Source organism: Rhynchophorus ferrugineus, unplaced genomic scaffold (assembly GCF_030347505.1).
Source record: "Rhynchophorus ferrugineus isolate W39M unplaced genomic scaffold, kcgeb_rfMv2 rfM4, whole genome shotgun sequence".
Lineage (NCBI taxonomy): Eukaryota > Metazoa > Arthropoda > Insecta > Coleoptera > Curculionidae > Rhynchophorus > Rhynchophorus ferrugineus.
The window spans coordinates 7,938,249-7,959,738 of record NW_027472583.1 but is presented as its reverse complement, the minus strand read 5'-3'; the positions used below and the strand labels follow the sequence as shown (position 1 = coordinate 7,959,738).

Genomic DNA, 21,490 nt, shown 5'->3' with positions numbered 1-21,490 from the left:
CGGTCTTCTTGTCGACAGGAAGTTTAGGCGGAACCTTCAAATTCAGAGGTCACTGCAAAAAGGTTAAGGTATTTGCATTCTGCTGTTCTGCTGCTGTAAAATCGAGGAAAACGCTAAAATTTCAAAGGAACGTACATATTTTTCAAATATTTTTTATATAAAATAATCAGATATTTGGGTATGAGGTTATTGCTGAGCTAATGTGATTGAAAATCGGAAGTCGTTGAGTGCAAAAGCTGGCTGCACCTTTACTTGGCCTACCCATTGTGATATTAAATAAAATAATGCCTGATTTATTGAGAAAATATCTGACACTAGAAAGAGAAAAATAGAATATTGTTAACAAAAAAATTGGACCGATTTCAAAAAATAAATAATGAACTCACTAAAAATTAAAAAATAATTAAACTTAGATTTTAGCACAAAACAAAAACATTTTAAAATAAAATATATACATAATAATCGTTATCATAACTAAATAAAAATAAACAAAAACCTTATTTAACCTATCTACTACACGTATTTTATATTTTACTATATACACAGTTTAGCTTAATACCTACCTAAACCTATTTATATATTTAAAATATTATTTTAACTACTACCAACAGATCATTTTGAAATCGGTACCGAATCCAAACAATACAAAATTAATAATATAATTTTGTGACATATACAAAAAATTAAATTACCAACAGAACGAATCTAAATTAATATAACTGTTTGGGTTCTTAAAATGAAATTACGAACAAAACAAATCTGATTTGTTGCTCGGCACCGACTTCAAAATGATCTGTTGGTAGTAGCTCAAATAATATTTAGGTAGGTATTAAGCTAAATTGTGTGTATATAGTAGAATATAAAATACGTGTAGTAGATAGGTTAAATAATATTTTGTTTATTTTTATTTAGTTATTATAACGATTATTATGTACATATTTTATTTTAGAATGTTTTTTTTTGTGTTAAAAATCTAAGTTTGATAATTTTTTAATTTTTAGTGACTTCCTTATCTATTTTTTGAAATCGGTTGAATTTTTTTGTTAAAAATATTTTATTATGTAAAGGGAAGTAGTGGATTGGGATAAATAAAAAAAAACAACACAGAAACTTGCCTTAAACACTTTATTTTCTTAATAGTACAGAGAGTATACATAATTTTGTTTATTTTTTATAAAGAGATAATAAACGTTTTCGAACATTCAGAAAAAAGATAATATATTTTGCTTTAGTTTTAGTTTCCATCATTTTTGCATCTTTCCTATCGTTATTCGTAATTATTATTTATGTAAATTCAATAAACTTTCATTCATTTAATCATTATCATTATCATTAATTATTATTTAATTATTATATATCTCTTCGACATCGAAGTACGTTATATCACATTTATTTCAACGGTATTTAAAAGTTGTGTATGTACATTTTGTACAGGTTTGTGCTACAACATTGACACCATCCTATTCTTGTGATAAAATTCGTTCTCTCTACCTGCTCGGTATGTAATAAATTTTGTTGGGTGTTCGTTTTCTTTGTAGGCTGTTACTTGAAAATGTTTACGGGGTGTAGGGGGGTAGGCTGAAAAGTACGCTTTTAGTGACGAAATAATCTTTATATATGCTCTTGATGGCACATCTTAATAGTATATTCCCTCTTTATGCACGCGCAGTTTTGAATTTAGAATAACTAACGTATAGTTCTGGAAAACCTTGAATGATTAATGATGTACAACTTTATATTTATTGTATTGTTATTCTTGATTTTATTCTGATTTCTTAAAATATATTTTAAATTCGAATATTATTAAAATTAAATTCAAATGAAACGAAATTGAAAATCCAACTAGAGCACTTAAGAGTTCACAACAAAAATCTTGTCGTTGTATGAATATTGAATATAATTGAATGTTTTCATGAAATTACTAATTTGACTCTAGTTTTTTTTAATGATTTTGGCGTAATCTATATATTAAATAAAATAACAGAATTTAAGCTGGCCCTTTGGAGCACACTTCAATTTTTGATCATTGACAGATAAAATAAGAAAATTAAAGTACTAAATTGGTTTATCAAATAATTAATTACAATAAATGAGAATTTTTAAGTCAGTTGAAAGCGTTGGGAAAAGAATGAGAATGCGTTAAATACATTTGTAAGACGTCTTTTAAGTTTATTATGGAAAAATTAAAAACTGTAATATTTGATAGCCTTCAAATTCAGACATCGGTTGAAAAATGCAAATTCTATAGATGTTTTTAGACGCATAGAAGACGCATTTAAAAACGTATTTATGTAAACTTTAATGGTGATTTTGTTGTTGTTGGGAGTCGTTATGAAATTGCTGTTAAAGAGAAAAAGAAGACAACGGAAACCGATTTAAAAACAGGAATAGAAAAGAAGTGGAAATAAAATAAAATAATGAATGAAAATATAAATATTTTGATTGTTTTTTGGTTAACTGGATATGAAAAGGTTTTTTAGATATATGTAGCACATATACTTAGAATAACTTCGATAAATCATACAGAGGAAATGAAAAAGTGGAAATATCATTAATAAAACGAAAGCCCTTACTAGTCATGAAGTAGCTGCATGTATCCTGAAGACATTAAACATGTTTACTGCTTGAGATTCCAAGTTCTAGTTAGTGTTAGGTGGCAATGATCGAGAGCTTAATTAAACCTCTTCGAAATTTGTGTTTTCTTCAAAAAAAAAATTAATTCTATAGTTTATTTAGTGTTTTTATTTCTCTAGGGGACATTTCCCTATTACTTTTCAACTTACCCCCGTACCACGATGTTTTTTCATACATTTCTATACACGCACAGGGTGGAATAGGCATTACGGTAATGTCTCATTCGACCCTGGACGGTATTAAAAAAATCGTGCCTTATTTTTAGACGCTTAGTCACATTGTAATCGAAAGTGAGAGTTAACACAAAGTATACAACAACAATAATAAGTAATTGTAACGTTACACCTGACGTGTAGACTTGTCTCGAATAGGAAAGAATACAATACGAAACATATCGACGAGAAGAAAAGGAAAACTTATTAATTGACAGCTTGTCGGTTGGGTTAATTCAGTAAATTGACGTCTATAAACGATATGAACGGAGATATGCATCAGCGCTAGTGTTATTAGATATGAGTAGCGTTCGACTATTGATTAAAAATAAATATTTGGTATTATCAGAATAGGACTGTATTGGCCCCGTAAAGAACGAAACGAATGTCTACCCAAAATTCATGAACGATATTTTCACTAATTTATTTAATAAACGTTTACAACAATATTAAAATAAATACTATAACAATTAACATTGTCCTCGACGAAATCAGTCCTACTTGCATTGCACGATATTTGGTTTCAATCCAATTTATCCGTGATATACTCGTATATAATTTTCTTCCATTTTTCATAACCGGAAGGCACAACATTGAAAACTCGGGTTCAAACTTGCGGGATCTTCAATTATGTAAATACTGAAATACATTAATTGGCTAATTCTGACAAATTACAAGTTGTTATATATTGTTGGAATAATAAAGGATCGAAGCTACATTGAAACTGTTATGTAAAATGTGAGTTCAATAAGTATTGAAGTCTTATAAGAAGATATTATTAAGGATAATCATACAAAATAGTTATATAAGACTAAAGTGATTAACTTAATATATTGTTTCTTGTATGATTATGATGGATTATAGAAATTAAGAGATATGTAATGAAAGAGAAATAGACTATATTAATGAATGCTATAAATTAAAACAAAAAGTATCTGTAAAAAGTTTGTTCATTTGCTTGTCACCTGACAAATCTGCAGAACAGATCGAATCTTACAGGTCTATTCCGCTGCTACCTGCAATATCAAAGCTATTTGAGAAACTAATGTTTAAACGTGTTGAAGATTTTGTCATAATACCAGATTTTCAGTTTGGTTTTCGAAATCACCATTCAACAATCGATCAAGTGCATTTAGTAACTGCGGCTATTGAAAAAAACGTTTGATGAAAAGAAATACTGCCCTGCAATATTCCTGGATATCTCACCAGCTTTTGATTTGTTGGGTTTGGCATTTGGGATTAATCTGTAAGATGAGCAAATTGTTACCGCGTAAGTATTATCAATGGCGTTCTCTACATTTAAAACTATTTGGGCTGGAGTTCCCTTAGGAACTTTTTGCTCTACTTGAAACCTTTGCTGACGACACAATTATTGTGGCAAACGACATATCTCTGCCTAGGGCAGTAGAAAAAGTACAAGTGGCAGTCAACAAAATCTCAAAATTAACTTAATAGCTCAAAATCTGTCCACGTTAATTTCACATTGCGTCACTTTTTGTACACACACACACACACACACTTTGTGTCACTTCTGTGTAGATAACTTTGTTTAACAACCAATCAAATGCCGTAACAACAATATCCATTTTTTATACGTGTTTACAAATATAATTTAAATTAATCAATTAAATTTCTCAAAATGGTGAACCATTTATTCTTGTCTCTTCACTAACCAAGGCAACCAACCATGGTTATCACTTCTATATTGGTTCTTGTCAGTGATCGGCATAGGGTGTTATTGAAGATAACGAATCACTTAAGTTCACTGTTCTCTTAGATCATGCTAAATAATATGTAAAAATTCTAAATCTAAAAAAAATTTAAATTCATAAGAAAAGTCCAATTATATTGAAAAAAAAAAGATTTTCAGCTAGAGAATGTGTATATTATTCCTGTGAGTTTTTATAACTGAGAAAGCAATACAGTTTCATGTATGCGATGAAATCTTAATTAAAAACTAAGGTTAAAAATTAAAATGGCTAATAAATAATATATGAGTGCAATAAAGAGGTCTTCTATAACAAGATATCTAAGAGGACATTGAGTTGTATATTTTAGTAAGATAATTTGATGTCCCTATGTTGAAGTATTTTAAGTGAAAAGTGATCCTCATGATCTTCGTTTCTTTTAAAAAATGAAGAAGAAAGCTACATATTAAAACTTTTTAAAAAAGCATTTGTAACCAATGAAATAGCAAGTATTAAAGTAAGACTTAAAATTTGTTTCCCATTATTGAAATAACCCATTTTTTAAAAATTATATTATTATTATTTGGCTTGGTGAACTTAGATACCATTCCAGAATTTGGTTGCTTCATGGACCATATGCTTTTGTTCATAGAAAATCACAATTATAAACACAGTTGAAAAATAACCACGTTCTAAGCAGAATTCAAACCTGCGACTGTAACACCAATAAATTTTGACCTTATTTTTGTCACAGTTGGCTGATTAGTGGCTAGAATAACTTTATCGAAAGCCCAATCATGAACTCACTTTCCAAGGTTGTGTCTTCCCTTCGTCGGACCTTATTCGTCAAGTTAAATAAAATCTCCATTAAACTAATTGCCCTAGTAGAATAATTTTTGGTGTAAAACAGAAAATATATTTATATAAATATGATTCTATAATATATATAATTTTTATACATACATACATTTTAAAAAAGAAGACATTGGAGTGCACGCTTGTAATAGGTCTCAATTTATATCGATGAAAGATTGGTTGATATATTCAATAAGTGTCCAACTGGTAATGGAGAATCGATACAAATGTTTTTTTTTCTTCACATTACGATCAAACCGTGGCCTTATCTAATCATCTATGCAATAACTTTAATAGTTCTGGTGAAGTCAGAGTATATGTTATTGCTGGGTATTTTATTTTATTATTTGTAAAAGATTTGTATCGATATTTCATATATTTTACACGCGCTCATATACACAACGTTTCATTAGCAGCGCAGCACCGTGGAATAACTCTGTGACTGAACCGATGGAAATTTGCATATTGATTTTTGGCGAAATAAAAAAATAATAAATACGGCAAAAAATAAAACGTATGGGTTTGCACAAATATGTATATCTGCATCGCTTTAGCGGATACACAAAACCGCTTTAGCATCGGCTCATGCATTTGGAAAAAAAAGACCATTAAAAGTCATACATATTTACATTCGATACAAAAAAAATTACATCGAAGTTGACATCATTTGTATAACAAATAACTTGAAAAAAGAACAGCTGGCTGTATTTAACAAATATTCCCATACATATATTTTTTCAATAATGAAATAAATAAAATAACGACATTAAATGGAGAGAGAAGAAAAGGAAAACATCCTGGTGATATTTGGAGTTAGAGAAGCGAGAGAAAATATTGATTAAATTCTTAAAAAGAAGGAGGTGATATAAATTACAAAACGGAGGAGTGGATGATTAAAAAAAATGCATGATAACAAAAGTAAAGAGTAACGAAATGTTAATATAGATATATTAAAAAATTACTAAAACAATATCTGATAGAAGCCACAGTGTAAGAAAATAACTAACGATAAGAAGTTGATTAAAAATGGAAAGAGACAGAGAATTTGGAAGAACTGCAATGGAAGAAATCGAGGAAAACAAAAGAAAGGGGTAGAAAAAATAAGATGAAATAAAAAGCAGTAAGACACAATAAGGAGGACGAAATTAAAGGATTTAAAAATATGAAATAGCCTAGTTAAAGCTGGTTCACTGGAAAGGATTTATGTTATAAAGCTTCTTTAGAATTACTAGTACAGTACTCTTTACCAAATCCTATTCTTTATCAAAATAAGTTCTTTCTTCAAGAACAAAGAGTAATACTTTTAGAGGTGTATTATTATTGATTTTAAATATTCATTGCCTCTTACTAGACTTTATGTACTTTGGTAATGCAATTATTAGAAATACATATTTCCCATTTTGGTTACTATATTGGCTTTGGAAAAACATGATCATTGCAGATTGAAGAACGGATTGATTTTTAATATAGTTTCTCTGTTTAAAGGTAGGTTTGGTTATTTATATAATAGTTCCATATATTATTCAGCAGAAACATTATCTTACTAATAGAACAACATAAAACATTAATTTAATTTTCAAGTTTCTTGTTGGTGTAGGCTAATTCAATAGAACAAATATTTAGAAATACTGAATGATTGAATGGAAATTATAGTTATATTGTTGTGGTAAAATATGTTATATTAAAAATTATGTAATTATTTTGAAAAGGTAAAGAATAACAAAATATTGATATAGAAATTTAAGATTAAGAAATATTAAGATAAGAAGTTTATTGGAAAGAAAGGAAGAGAGATAATTTGGAAGAAGTACAATGGTAGAAACATAGGAAAACAGAGGAAAGGGGTAGAAGGAATAAGAAAAGTAAGAGTAAATAATGAACAAAAAGTAGTGGTATGTAACAAAGCAGAAAAAGGGGATGGAATGAAAGGAATTGAAGAAGATAAAATACGCAATTTTGAAAGGTAAGCCCACAAATATAACAAGAGCCTAGTTCAAAGTTATTTTGTACATACGTCATCTAAATTTGTGACGTCAAAACGCCGCAATGTTACCGTATCAACTTTGAGTTTGGCTTTGACATAAAACAAAATTCTAATCTAAATAAAATAATTGAACAAAAATGTTATCAAATATAATTTATTTTAACATTATAGTATATCTATTTATATATAATTTTGCATACGTCTGAAAACTGGACGATTTTGACAGACTCATTCATTTACGCGTTCGAACTAATCAGGTAGCATTGTGTCTCTTTTTAACTTGAATAAAATGATAAGGAAAATTGTCTGATTTTGAAACGAACTTACAAATTGCAGCGGGCAATACATTAAACATTTTGATGATGTATGTACAAAAAAACCTTGAATAGACTATATAAACTTTCTTTAAGAATCATGGAACTCGTGGAATGTTTTATTATATTATTTTTTTCATTATAATAGCTTTTTTCTCATCATCTTTGATAACATACTTTGATTCTAAATATTTCATATTCATTATATATCACAATTGCTTGTTGCTACGCTTTATATACTTTGCCAATAAGAGTTTTTAGGAATACAAAAATTATTTTAATTTTTTGCTTCTATATCAAGAACAAGAATAACCGATTGTTTGACAGATTGATTCTTAATATAGTTTTTAATTTAAAGATAGTTTTGATTAATTATATGCATGTAGAATTCAGTCGAAACATTGTCTTAACGATCGATATAGATATTTTAAGTTTAATCTTCAGCCAATTTTCGATATGAATTATTAGAAGCTAGGCAATTAAAATATAAAACAAAAAATTTCAAATGATTGATGAAACTGATTATATATAATTGAAAAGAGGTTCATTTTTGAGAAAAGCCTTTTAGGAAATGATTGAGCTATAGGGGAGAATCAGATTATAGAAGGAACTGAAGATTGGAGGAAGTTTTAATATTACTGACATTAACAATTTATCATATTTAGGTGAATGCTGATTAGTGACGGTAAATAACGTCACCGGCACCATACTAATGTTACCTGTGATGGATTCTTCCATTGTGTGAACAAAACTAAATTGAAATTGCATTGAATATTGCAATGCTGAACGGGAAATATTCATTTAACATTGCAATTAGTGTCCACAAGTACACCAATGTGAACTCCTGCAACTCTTTATTTTCCAAGTTATTCTTTGGTGATGCGTCGTGAAACATTCTGTACACAATTAGCAAAAAAACAATGCCCATTAAAGACAATACAACACTTACAATCATTGTACATTGTACATTTGGAAGGGAACCTATATAGAAGTTAACCTAGAACGGTGACGGCGAAAGAGCGGCCCTTAGACGCAGCTCTCCTGCTGACAGCCCATCAGCGGCGTTCGCACGGTGACCACCTCCCGATGATAGAGTCCTGGCTTGGACGTGGGGAAGATCGAGGTGACCGGGGACACCATGGGCGACGTTCTGTTGTTAGCGAGAGGTGGGGGTGGGACCCGCCTGCCGTGGTCTATTTGGGTGTAGATGGTGGAGGAGTCGTCGCCTTTGCGAATGGTCGCGTACTGTTGCTGCTGGCTGGGGGAGTAGTGCTGGACGCCGTTCTTGATTGGGTCCAGGGAGCATGGTCGGGCGAGCTGGAGTTCGGCGTAGACGACTTCGTTGTTAGTTCCCTGAAAAAAGAAGTCTAGTCAGTGTCGAAGCACATTATGCTAAACTAAGGAAGGCGTTATTGAATGCAAGTGACATTGATTATTTCATGCTTTTTATTTACCTTATGCTTATAGTAAGATTGATTGATAAAAGATGTCACTAATATCAGGTGCTTGTATATATTTTGATCAGCGATATCTGTTATCATATCTCAAGTCTTTAGTTCTTTATTTTGCAGCAGAACAGGTTTTTTATTAATTACATCTTACATTCAGATAATCTTAGTGCAATCTTAATTTACAAATTAATTTATTACTACTGTTCTGTTGTACTTGTATTCATTCACAAGCAAAGCGAGTACGCGACTCATTTATTAGTATGTATATTCCAAATTAAAACTAAATTACTTAAGCTAAAGTTAAGAATACACTAATACACTAAATAAGTTCGTGTTGTTTGGTTAGCTTCAATCTTCTGATTTCCTGCGTGTTGTCCAGTAGCTGTATTGCTTCCACGTAAGGCGAAATCTTAGATCACTTCGTGTATCCATTTGATTTTGATTACAGGCTCTTCATTGGTTACGTAGCGATGAATATTGGTAATCAATCGTAGCACTTTGTTTTCGGTACGTTGGATTACTAGTTGATTTGATGTTTTAGTACAACCCCATAATTGCACCCTATAGGTCCAAATTGGCTTTATGATTGACTGATAAACCACTCTATTTTAGGTCAAATTGAGAGTATCTTCCGACTAAACAGTAGAGTTGACTGATTCTGCTTGATGAATCGGGCATCCGTCAATTGATATAATTAGATTTTTGTCATTTCGCCGCAACGCAAAACTTTCTAGTCAAAAAAAGTTTCTAGTCAATTTGTAGATCTTCTTGACCGCTACTTTTACTTTTTCGACAGTCATGACTTCTACAGATATCTTTTGCCATGATATGCATAAGAGTGTATGCTTATATTAATATAGCTTCATAAAAGATAACATTAATGTTAGGTACTTGCATGTATTTTGATTAGTGATATTTACTGACGAAAATACCAAGTATTAATTTAAATAATTTTTAAACCATCTAACCTAAACGTTTTTGATTGGTTTGATATTTCGATACAAATTCTTAATTAGGTTTCCAGTTTTCAGAAATCATGATATGCTCAAAACTATAATTTTGACATTCCTAACTCCTGCTGTTTGATTCGAAGAAATCTGTTACCGGAGCTCATCAAATACTTTTAGAAACTTATGGTGATCTTAATTGTCGTTTTCAAGTTCAACATATTAAAAGTGGCAATTTTGATATGAATGACAAACAATGGTATTCCAAGAACTACTGCTTGAACACCTGTTAGAAATTATGAAAAATGTTTTGATGAACAAACAAGGATCAGAATACATACAAGTGCGTAATTAATTAGTTTTTGTATATACATAATTATCAAGTGGCCAATATTGTTTTCTATGAGTGATATTGACAGCTGGCGTATGAGTTATATTTAGCATGAAGATTGAGGCTTAAGTAACGCTCGAAAATTGTACCTATTTATCTGTTCGAAATATGAATTACACAGTATGGGTCATTAAATTGTTCCATTGTCAATTGGTCTTCCATTGTCCATGACATTATTTTTATTCTAAATGATCTGTGCGTACAAATAACCCTATTGGTATGTAATCTAAATAAGACCCAAAAGTTCATTAGCCGACTTCAAAAAAGGAGTTCTATATTCGGCTGTATATATATATATTTCTTTAATGTATTCACCGATTTCTCCGTCAATTATAGACTAATTTCCAAAGTTCGTTTTTATTCGAAAGAGTGCCCTTCCGAGGCGGTTCAATTGGAACCAAGTTAGAATAAGATGATCGAAGGAGGGGCGGGGGGATCGAGGGAAAACCTCAAATTTTAAAGGTACGTACAATGTTTTATTATTTAACTGATATGACGAAAAATCGGAAGTAGTTCAGTGTAAAAACCATTCAGTTTGCTTTTTAAGCACTAACCATATCATACGAGAAGTCGTAGAAACACAATGGGCACACAACTCTTTCTATGATGTTATAGTTACGTTAACGTTAAGCTCACACGCGGAGGTCGCGAGTTCGATTCTCAATAGAGCAGCAACTTTTTTCTAGTTTGGCTGGAACATTTGCCAAATCACCTAGACCAGGTAGCGGGCCTCAGTGCCTGAAACATTCTTTATTATCAGTTATTGTTTCTTTATTTCTATTTTTCGTCATACGGGCTGTACCTTCACTTGGGCTATCCATTGTAATACTTAATAAAATAGTTGCGTTATTTATTGAGTAAATATATAACACTAAAATGAGAAAAATAAAATACTTTTACCAAAAAAAAAAAAAAAATTGAACCGAATTCAAAAAATACATAAGAAACTCAGTAAAGTGAATAAATGTAATTAAATAAAAATTAGTTTGAGGTCGGTGCCGTGCCCAAACCATTATATACGTTACTGAATTGAGTTACTTAGAGATGAGGGAGTTGTATAACAAGATGGCGCAACATGTCACCTAGTTCATGTTAAAATAGATCACGATGATCATGAGAAAGGGGCAAAACAGTAAAAATAAAATATTATAAATTAAAAACGGGTCGGCAGATATGGTTATGGAACACTTAATCGGAAGGATTGTATAAATGTATTCAACCAACGATTGATGGGAAGAAAACGTGGAGAGGACATTCAGATGACGATGATAACAAAAGGCAAGGATATGGCGAACGGAAAACGTAAAACATAGGAGAAAGATAATAAAAATAAGCTTAACAATGTAAAGAGAAGAAAGAAGGATAAATGAGAAGAGTTTTTATTTTTAAACTGCTGCTGAAACTATACGAAATGGAACCATTTTTGAAACAAATGATTAGAAGCGATTAAAAGTCTATCATTACATAAATTGTGTCATAAATTATATTAAAACGGCACGTCTATCATTATTAATTAGTGTTTTAAATTTATAGGAATAAATTCACTTTCAAAAGCACGAAAAAAAATCGAAAATAACTTTTTCCCTCGTCATATATTTGGTGTATAATTTTGGATGAGATCTGAAACAAAACTTATTAAACAACCGGGTATATGTCTCCGGTAAGTTTGTTAATGTTACTGTCGTTTACCATCTGCATATATTGACGTTATCTAATGGATATGGAACTAACGGAAAGACTTCGACGTCGACAATGTTATCCTTGTATAAATTTCGAACTAAAAAATTGCAAAATACCCGGCATGCAAAGTAACCTCGTCTGCTGTTCAATATTCATACCGTCACATACACCACCCCGGGCCCATTTGCATATGAGGTGTCTTTGCTGAAAGAACGGCTGTCGACGAGGAATGCTAAAACGGCAACTATATCGTTTTTATGCCGCCAGGGCATTTTTCATATTCGATAATCCCCGTTCGGAATAATGCGAAACTGAAAGGTCCTTTAACGATTTTCCTTCGATCATCCATCGTCCTCCTTATACCAAATTTCTCACCTACAGGTTTTTTTCCACTACGGTGCCGTTTCGAGCACGAAACTTTCCAGAACTCACGTGCTCTGTCTACCTTTTCCATTTTAAGCTGTTACAAAAAAATAGTTTCATATTTCTCTACGAGGGGCGATCAACAATTATCGAGAGATACATAATTGTTTTTAGTTTTTAGAATTTCATTGTCATCATCATCATCATCATCATTAATCCATAAACGGCACTCGGGTAGGGTGTCTACTTCTCAACTAATATGCTGCTGTTGGTGTCGCAGGAGTATTCTTTACTAAATCTCGCCGTAGTTGGTGATTACCTACATGATTTCACCACAGAGGTGAGGAAATCCAATCATAATTTTATAATATATGTATGTGTCTCTGAATTTGAATTTGAATATTTAGAATTTGCCCTGGGCATTGCATGACCTCAATATTACAGTTTTCAGATTTAAGATTAAATTGCTTCTCTCTGACAAAAATGGACAAGTCATAGATAATTAACCGATACTTCAGAACAAGAGCATTTCTGTTGTGACTTGAGGAAAACACAAGCAGTTGTACTACAGGCAAGTGTATTGGGACCAGTTCTTTATCTGTTGTACATTCGGGACGTGCCTACACCCAATAAAAATATTTTTGTTACATTTGCAGATGACCTAGCCATTGGAGATAACAACACTGAATCAACCGATGAGCTACAAGCAGCTTTTGTCGAAATACAATGCTGGACAGAATAGAGTATCAGAATGAATCAAAATAAATCAGTTCATATAAAATAATAACACAGGCAACTATATATACAGCCAAATATCTTGGCACGACATAAACGTTAACGAAAAATGCGAAAAACTCAAGCTTAACAACTAAAAATGTACTGATTATTGGGTAGATAATTGGCGCTCTCAGTATATGATAAGCTTGTGTGTACAAACAAGTCTTGAAACCAGTGTGGTGTCTAAATGTGTGATTGTACTAGCCAAAGAAATATAAATATCATATAAATATACGAAAATAAATTTCTGCCAGATATTGTTGATGCTCCATGGTACATTCGTAACGACCATCTGCATAACGATATGAAGGTAGAAAGTGTCGATAACGTTATCAAGGACTAGGCCCAAAGATATGAACAGAGGCTCTATCAGCACATCAATACTGAGGTTCTCCAGCTCCTAGATATAGATGTTTTAGTCAGAATATTAAATACAGTAAAAGCTTTAGATCTCGTTAGTGAATATAATATAAGTAAAATTCAATACATATTGAAAACGTTGACATAGATGTTAAGCCCAAAATGTCTCTCATAGAATAAGCATTATTTCAGACTCCAACCAAGTAAGGTCCAAGTCTCGGAACCATATAGAAGAATTGGTAAGAAAAGCGTTCGAACGAAGCTATTGCGGAAGTCGACCCATCAAATAAAAATTAATAAAGAACCAATTTGGTGAAGATTCCAGGTTTTTATTGAATTTAATAAATTAATGAATTTAAATTATTTACGTAAGAACTAAATTTTCAATTGTGTTTTTCTCGAAACTACTTCTTTCAAGATGGTTGATATGATATCTCTGTTCTACTGAATTGACTTACCTGTATTTTAAAGTTGGTGCAACATTTGTTGGACTTTTGTTATTTGTAAAATTATATATGGTAAAAGAATGTCTTCTTCTTGTGAACAGCTGTAATTTGTAGAATCGTGATCCTTGTCGATTGCTGAATGAAAAATGGCCAAATTGTATAAAACTTGTAAATATTTCTTTCTAATATTGATACTTAATGAGTCAACCTCGTATACGCCGGACAGTATAATAGTATACGTAATAATACCAATTTAAGCCGGCTTAGTTGGCGCAGTGGTAAAGGCTACAGGACGGCCAACCGACTGTTGCGATAGTTGCGGGTTCGAATCCTGCCGGGGCGTGGTCGTAAATTTATGTTTGCGATTGTTTAACCTTTGTGATTGTTCTAGGCAAGAGTGCAAAATCCGACAAGGAAATTGATCCCAGTCACGCCAGTAACCAGGCTGGGTAAGACCGGATGTTTTCTGGGATGATTTCTAAGTTGGTAACTCGCCAGTCAGTAGGCTTAATGGAGAAGACCGTGGTTCGGAGCCCACGTTAAACCGTAGGTCTAGCTCAGATAAACCCATAGTTGGTAAAAGGAGGCGTTAAAATACATATAAAAGAATACCAATTTAAAGCTATAATAAAGTGTTAAACAAATAAATAAATTATCGTATAGATACATTTATTAATAACAAAAGATTTCGTAAACAAACAAAAAATAATCGTGGCAAATGCAGTGTTTTTTTTTTGCTGATAGATCGAATAATTCCATATTAATGTTCCTTTTAGAAAAACATGCAACAGTTTCCGGCTTGTATTTTCATTTATGAAATTTTAATTTATTCGGAAACCGAGGGAAATACACAAAGCCGACATTGAAAGACGCGTTGTTGGAATTAGTGTTAAAATGTTTCGCGTTAGCGTTTCCTTTTAAAAGCTTCAGTTTTAAAGAGTGTAAATCATATTAGGTGGGTGTTTTTATAGTGTGCGATTTGGTTAACCATTAGGGATGCATTTATTATTATTTATTAATGTTTAGATTAGTTTAGTTAATGAGTGGGTGGAAATTTGGTCAATTTTGTTTTACAAAAAGGATTCTCCCTTAACAGAGTATAATAGTTTCTAGATTCTGTTTAAAATAAGAATTAAGATTATATTGCCTTTTATATTTCGATATTATGCTAAAGTTTCTGATACTTATCACTAAGTATTTTAGCGATAGCTAATATTTGTGAGTATCAATAGTATATCAAGGTTTGGATCGACGAGTTTAATTGAAAATTACTGTTCCTTAATCATTTCCTAATATCAACTGTGGTCCTAATTTGCCTAAGAACATATTTTATGAGTATTTTACAGGTAAAAATTAATGATTGACAAGAACTGATATTATTATCATGAAGCTATTTTGTATTATATTGTTCAAAATGTTGTATAGGTGTACATTTAGCTACAGTTACATTTAATACACTTATTTAATACAACTATTTTACAATTTCTGAATCCTAAATAGTTTTGTACGTCTCTTTTTGATAGTAATTTTTCACTAAACATTTTTGGAGATGTGACAAGGACCAGCTATCAGAAGATGCTGAATCTGGTGACTAAGCAGGACGCTGTGATGCTTGTATTCTTTTGTAAATCTGTTTATTACTATACTAGCTTGAGAGTACTGTATGAATAAAATTGACTTTATATTTAAAAAAAAAACCGACGCTAACATTTTCTTAATTTATTTCTGCTAACTAAAGAATTAATGCAGTATTCATTCATGCAAGCAAGAAGGCATCAGGAAATTTAAAATATTTCCAACCCACTCTGCATAGGAAAAGTTATTAACCAGGACCCAGTACTTACAAAAAAGCGATTAATATATATCAGATATAGCCTTGTATGTACCCTAAAATAAAAAATAAAAATTAAACTGTAAAATAATATAAAAATACATGTTTATATAGTTTAGTAATGGGTACATTAGTTTAATATTAGCTAATGTAAAAACTGAGTTATATTTTCTCGATATTCCTTTTTCCTAAAACACGGACAAATACATGTACCTATGGCACTTAGAATTCTATTTGGTAGTTCTACAGTTTAGACCTTTTAATTTTAGGTCGTTTATGTTTTTTAATAAAGATTTGAACGTTATTGTAAAGAAACTAGGCTGGTTTGTAGCTTCTATTTAATTGTAGAAGTTGTCGCCTTTGTGAATACATAGGAACATAAATAATTATCATGAATGGCAATATTGTTGATTTCTTCGGGGGTGGGGTTGCCAGATGTGATATCTTAACACGTCCACGGGACGCTAGAACTTCCTAATAGTTCATTTGTAAAGACGCTACGTTCAGAGTCACTACCTTTTTCGCATTCAGTTTATTTTACTATGTGATGTGCCGCCAAACCTGAGTTTTATCAAAGGGCGCGTTTGTTCAGAGAATATTCCAGTTTTCTCTTTTTATTACCATTATTTATTAAATTAATTAATATTACACGTTCCGATAATTCTTAAATTGTGTTAGATCAAAGATACCAGTTTTATGGTTGCAGTTATAAATATAAATTATAACGCCGTTATATACAAGAAACTAACGCCAAAGTGGCCGGAGTTACTGATGTGTGGTTATCATCTATGGATAACTTGAATCATACATAAACGCCACCGAAAGTGATTTCTGCTGGCTCTTGGTGGCAACTCTGGTGTGTGACCTATGTGTGGTATGCAAAATTGTTCAAAACAATAGTGATAAGGGATTATAAACCGGCAAATGTTATCTCAATACTTTGCTTGTTTAGATAAATTTCAAATCGTTGTTTATTATTACTCTGATTGAAAATTCCGAAGCCAGATAGAACATATTGCGTATCTGATCAGTCAACATACTTTGAAAGGGAACGAGATAATAGAGGCCTCCCCTTACCAGTAAAATTCGTTCGAGTTTGAGAGGTAAACATTTTTACTGTTAAATATTAATTTGCAGTGATTTTTATTGAAAATATGTTTTAACCAGTTGTAGTTGCTGTATGGTACGGTCACTGATATATTTCAAAAATTGAACAATATGATTTTTGAATTTACGGAAAAAGACCCGTCCTCATAGGAAGCGGTTGACGTATAAAATGAAATATGAAAATGTATATGAAATGCATAAAACAGTGACTAGTTTTTCAATATAAACCTAATTTAATACAATTATTTCAGTGGAAATTGTTAGTCCGAAAATTATCGAAGAGGTCTAATGGAACTTTCGGATATTGTTTTTTTAAAGAATACGTTTTAAAAAAATATAATAAAATAAAGGAAGGTTTATTATTTCCGGAAGGAATATTTCAGAATGAGACCAATATACTCAATGGTCACTCATGGCAAGGTGATAATATAAATAGTGTTATGACAACAAAAGTTGCTTGAAAAAGGTAAACGTTTGAATAATAATTGATTAGGTTTCATTAACCATAACATTTATAAATAATTCATGGCAGATATATTGTACTTCATGCTGGAAACAGTGGAAACATCTTCGGTTTGGATGAACTCACTCAGACACAATGAAGAATAAATTGACAAATGATGGAATTGTGAACAAATGTTAGATAGATTAGAAATTAACAGCTTATTTATTTACTTGAATGAAACTTTCTGAATATGATATGATTCAATTAATGTGTGGTTAAATGGTTTTGTAGATATGGCTTTGCATTAAGGAGAATGCAGTGATTAAATCTAGTTTTATCAAGAAAGATGTATACAGGTCTAAACAGAACAAAGGAAGGAGAAATACAGTGATATCAAAATGTCTTGTAGAAAGAAATATTGTACCGAAGGACACAAGAATTAAGGTAAAAAGGTACATATGTTCTCTAATGAAAGTAAAATATATTACTTGGATATACAGTTGTTAATAATCTCCGCTGTTGATATCCAGGGGATACAACTACAAGCGCGCCTAGAACTCTAACTCATATGCGGTATCGAAAAGAGTTCAATGTAAATATAATCAAACACGATCCTAACCTACAAACTATTTTAACTGTGTACTTAATTGTAGTTTTAAGTCCTTCGATAATATTTGCATTAGATCCACAATAATGTTAAAATAAGTTATATTTGAAAACAGTATTTTTGTTTTATTTAGATTAGAATTTCGTTGTATGTCAAAGCCAAACGGAAATGAAACTCAGAGTTTGATACTGCAACATTGCGACGTCTTGACGTCATAAATTTAGATGACGTCTGTACAAAACAACTTTGGATAGTCTGTACATACATTTCTCGTCGGACTAATACCCCAAATAGAAAACAATACCAACAAATATTAAAAGTTGATAATCGAACAATGCATAGAAATGGAAACAGCGTACGATCGATGCGGCCCGTTTCATTTAATAAAAATCAGAAATGATGTTTTCGTTCTAACTTTTAATTAAGTTTTAGTCCGGTCGTGTTACGGATAATATTTTCATTAAAATTTCGACGGCGCCACGGAATATTTGCAGCCGTACCGCGCCCCCTCGCGGCCCGAATCCATAACGATAAATTAAATTACGGACTTGCACGCTTTTTTCGATAGTCCGTAACATTTTATTCAATAACAATATTTTATTGGCGCCCGTATGCGTTTATTTATTTGTTCGCAATATAGCTGACGTTACCGGCTATCTTTTTGTGTTCGTGACCTCCCCCCCCCCCTTCCACTTCCACTCAATAAAATTCGACTGAATAAATCTCCGCTTAATCCTTTAATTTTTATTTGTTTTCGTTTAGTTACTAGTTGTAGCCGATCACGCGTTGTTGTGGGTTTGTTTGGATGAGTTGAGAAACAAATAATTGATAAGTACACGTTTTTAATATGTTCTAGTCCTCTACGGTGGTACCAAAACAAAACACGATGAATTTATAGATAACTCTAAGAGATTTACGAAAATTAACAGGTCAATTGAAAAGTCCCCGGCCTGACACATGGCTTGCACTACTAGAATTAAATACATATGTTTTCTAGTTAGCGCCAAAAACAATCAAAAGATGCGTGTATAAATTTGACAGCTCTCGGATCAATAGTTTGTTAATTTTAGCATTTTGAGTGAAGCAACTTTTGTAACTGCGAAAAAAATGGAATTTCCCAGAAAAATTGACCATCAAGGATTGGTATATTAAGTTTAGACCTGATGAAATGACCATCGAAGACGGTGAGCGCAGTGGACGCCCAAAAGAGGTTGTTACCGACGAAAACATTAAAAAAATCCATAAAATGATTTCGAGTGACAACATTCTAAAGATATCAACATCATATCATTCACAAATGTTTGGCTAGGAGAAAGTTGTGTGCCGCACGAGCTCACTTTTGACCAAAAACAATGATGAGATTCGGAGCAGTATTTGAAGATGACCAAGCGCAATAAACCCGAGTTTTTGCATCGATGTGTGACAATGGATGAAACGTAGCTCCATCAGTTCATTGCGAAGTCCAATCGACAGTCATCCGAGTGAACTGCACACGATGAACCCGCTCCAAAGCGTGGGAGAACGTTTTATAATCAGACAATATTTTCCTTCTCATTTTATTCTAGTTATACAATACACATGGCTGTCTGACTAGTTCGAACACCTAAATGAATCAGCCTGTCTAAGTCGTCCAGTGTCAGACGTATGCAAAATTCTTGAAAGCAATAGCGATAAGAGGTTATAACTATAACCTATAAACTATTATGGCTGTATAATTAACTGTAGTTTTTAGATATACTATAATGTTAAAATAACATATATTTGATAATATTTTTGTTCAATTATGTTATTTAGATTAGAATTTTGTCGTATGTCAAAGCCAATGTTAAAGTCAAAGAATTGATGCGGCAACATTGCGACGTTTTGACGTCACAAATTTAGTTGACGTATGCACAAAATAACTTTGAATAGACTATATTTCAGCATTAAAGATAAATGTGTATGCGGCATGGTACAAAGATAAGTGACATATATAGAAGATACCTTAAAGCTTTCAACCAAGCTATTAAATAATTGATACAATTTAAACATGTAAATATGGCAACGTAAAAGTTGACGTAGAATTAAAATTTCGATTGCGCGCCGTATTTGTTGATTTTCATCTCAATTTTACAACGTCCAAATTAATGTTTGGCTATAAAAATGTTGCTATTCCGGATTTCAACATTGTTATATAAACAGACGTTCAAAAAGCAAAAATAGTTAAAAGCGCATTAATTTTTGGTGGGTGGATTTTCATTTTAATGTCGGTATCAGCATACCTGCCTAGTAATAGCATTTTCCGCAGGCTAATTTGAAGAAATATAACTAGTTCTCTCACGTAGTAATTGCTCGTTCTTCACATATCCCAAACAATTATTTAATGTTATTATCATTGTTCTGTATAATATAGAAGAAGCTAAACAGACCCAGTTAAAACAACTGACTGTTACAGACATATGAATGATACTCTTTTATCCTTGTCCTTTTAATTCTCCCAAATCTTCTCCTAATATATGTAAACTTTTCCATACTCGTAACCCAAACAGACCTTGCATATTTGTGTTATTTTTAATAGACTCTTTTTAACTTTGAGGTTACGGGGAACCTGTGACATGCTCCAGTCTTGTTTGGAGATGACTTTGTTGTTATATTTCGTCAGTGCTCTGTCAATATAAACTGTTGTTTCCTGAAGACAACAGTTGTAATCATCAAGCTGTATTTATTTGAGGGTGATACGTCTGAGGTGATCAAGTTTATTTTCTAAAGAGTCTGTTTCAGGTGTAATGAAGGCTTTAAGAATTAATGAAAAAAATTGTAGTGTAGCTTGAAGGCATCTCTCTGTATGTTATATAGATATCTTAAGAGAACATTATTCTTTCGATGAACTAAAGAATTTAAGATAAAAATAACGGAATTATTCAGGGTTTACGCTCCACGGTGAATTTGGATGCTGGAATGTGGACGATTCAGATGCACTAAGAATCAGAGTTTTGTCCATTCTATGCTTTAGTAGGTAAAACATTTTGATTTTTATTTAACTTTCATAACCAAGGTCGGGCAAGTTAGGAGATCTACAATTTTTTGTTAATAAAATCTTGCTCTCCATTTCTGAAGTTGGATTCTTTTTAGAATGCGAATTTTGTTCCCTATTTTAATTTTGAGATAGCTTCCATTTTGCTGATTATGACTTTTGTTGCTAGGAATCTCTAGAGCGTTATGATAAAGTTGTAATCTTTGACAACGTTTGTGAAAGTTAAAAATAGAGGGGTTTTGGGAGAACTTAGTTTATCAAATTTTTGTTCCTGTTTCCTAGAACGAGTTTTTGGCCAATCAGAACGCTTTTTCGAGAGTAACTCTATTTAAAGTGTTAGATATGGCTGATCATTTTCAACAGAAAGAACAAGATGAAGATTTAG

General features: G+C 31.8%; 1 protein-coding gene across 2 annotated transcripts in view; it reads right to left on the bottom strand.

Moving 5' to 3' along the window:
- Positions 1–7,968: 7,968 nt before the first annotated feature.
- The window catches only part of side-VI (sidestep VI), a 743,337-nt gene continuing 729,815 nt past the window's right edge, over positions 7,969–21,490 (bottom strand). Inside the window, exons 16-17 of one of the 2 annotated variants that reach the window (XM_076401767.1) lie at positions 15,947–15,989; positions 8,901–9,040 (exon numbers count right to left, since the gene is read on the bottom strand). In XM_076401767.1, coding sequence (XP_076257882.1) covers positions 15,957–15,989 — 33 coding nt within the window. In that variant the 3' untranslated portion in view covers positions 8,901–9,040; positions 15,947–15,956. Of the gene's footprint in view, positions 9,041–15,946; positions 15,990–21,490 lie in introns of both variants that reach the window. The other variant, XM_076401766.1, reaches the window with a different exon arrangement.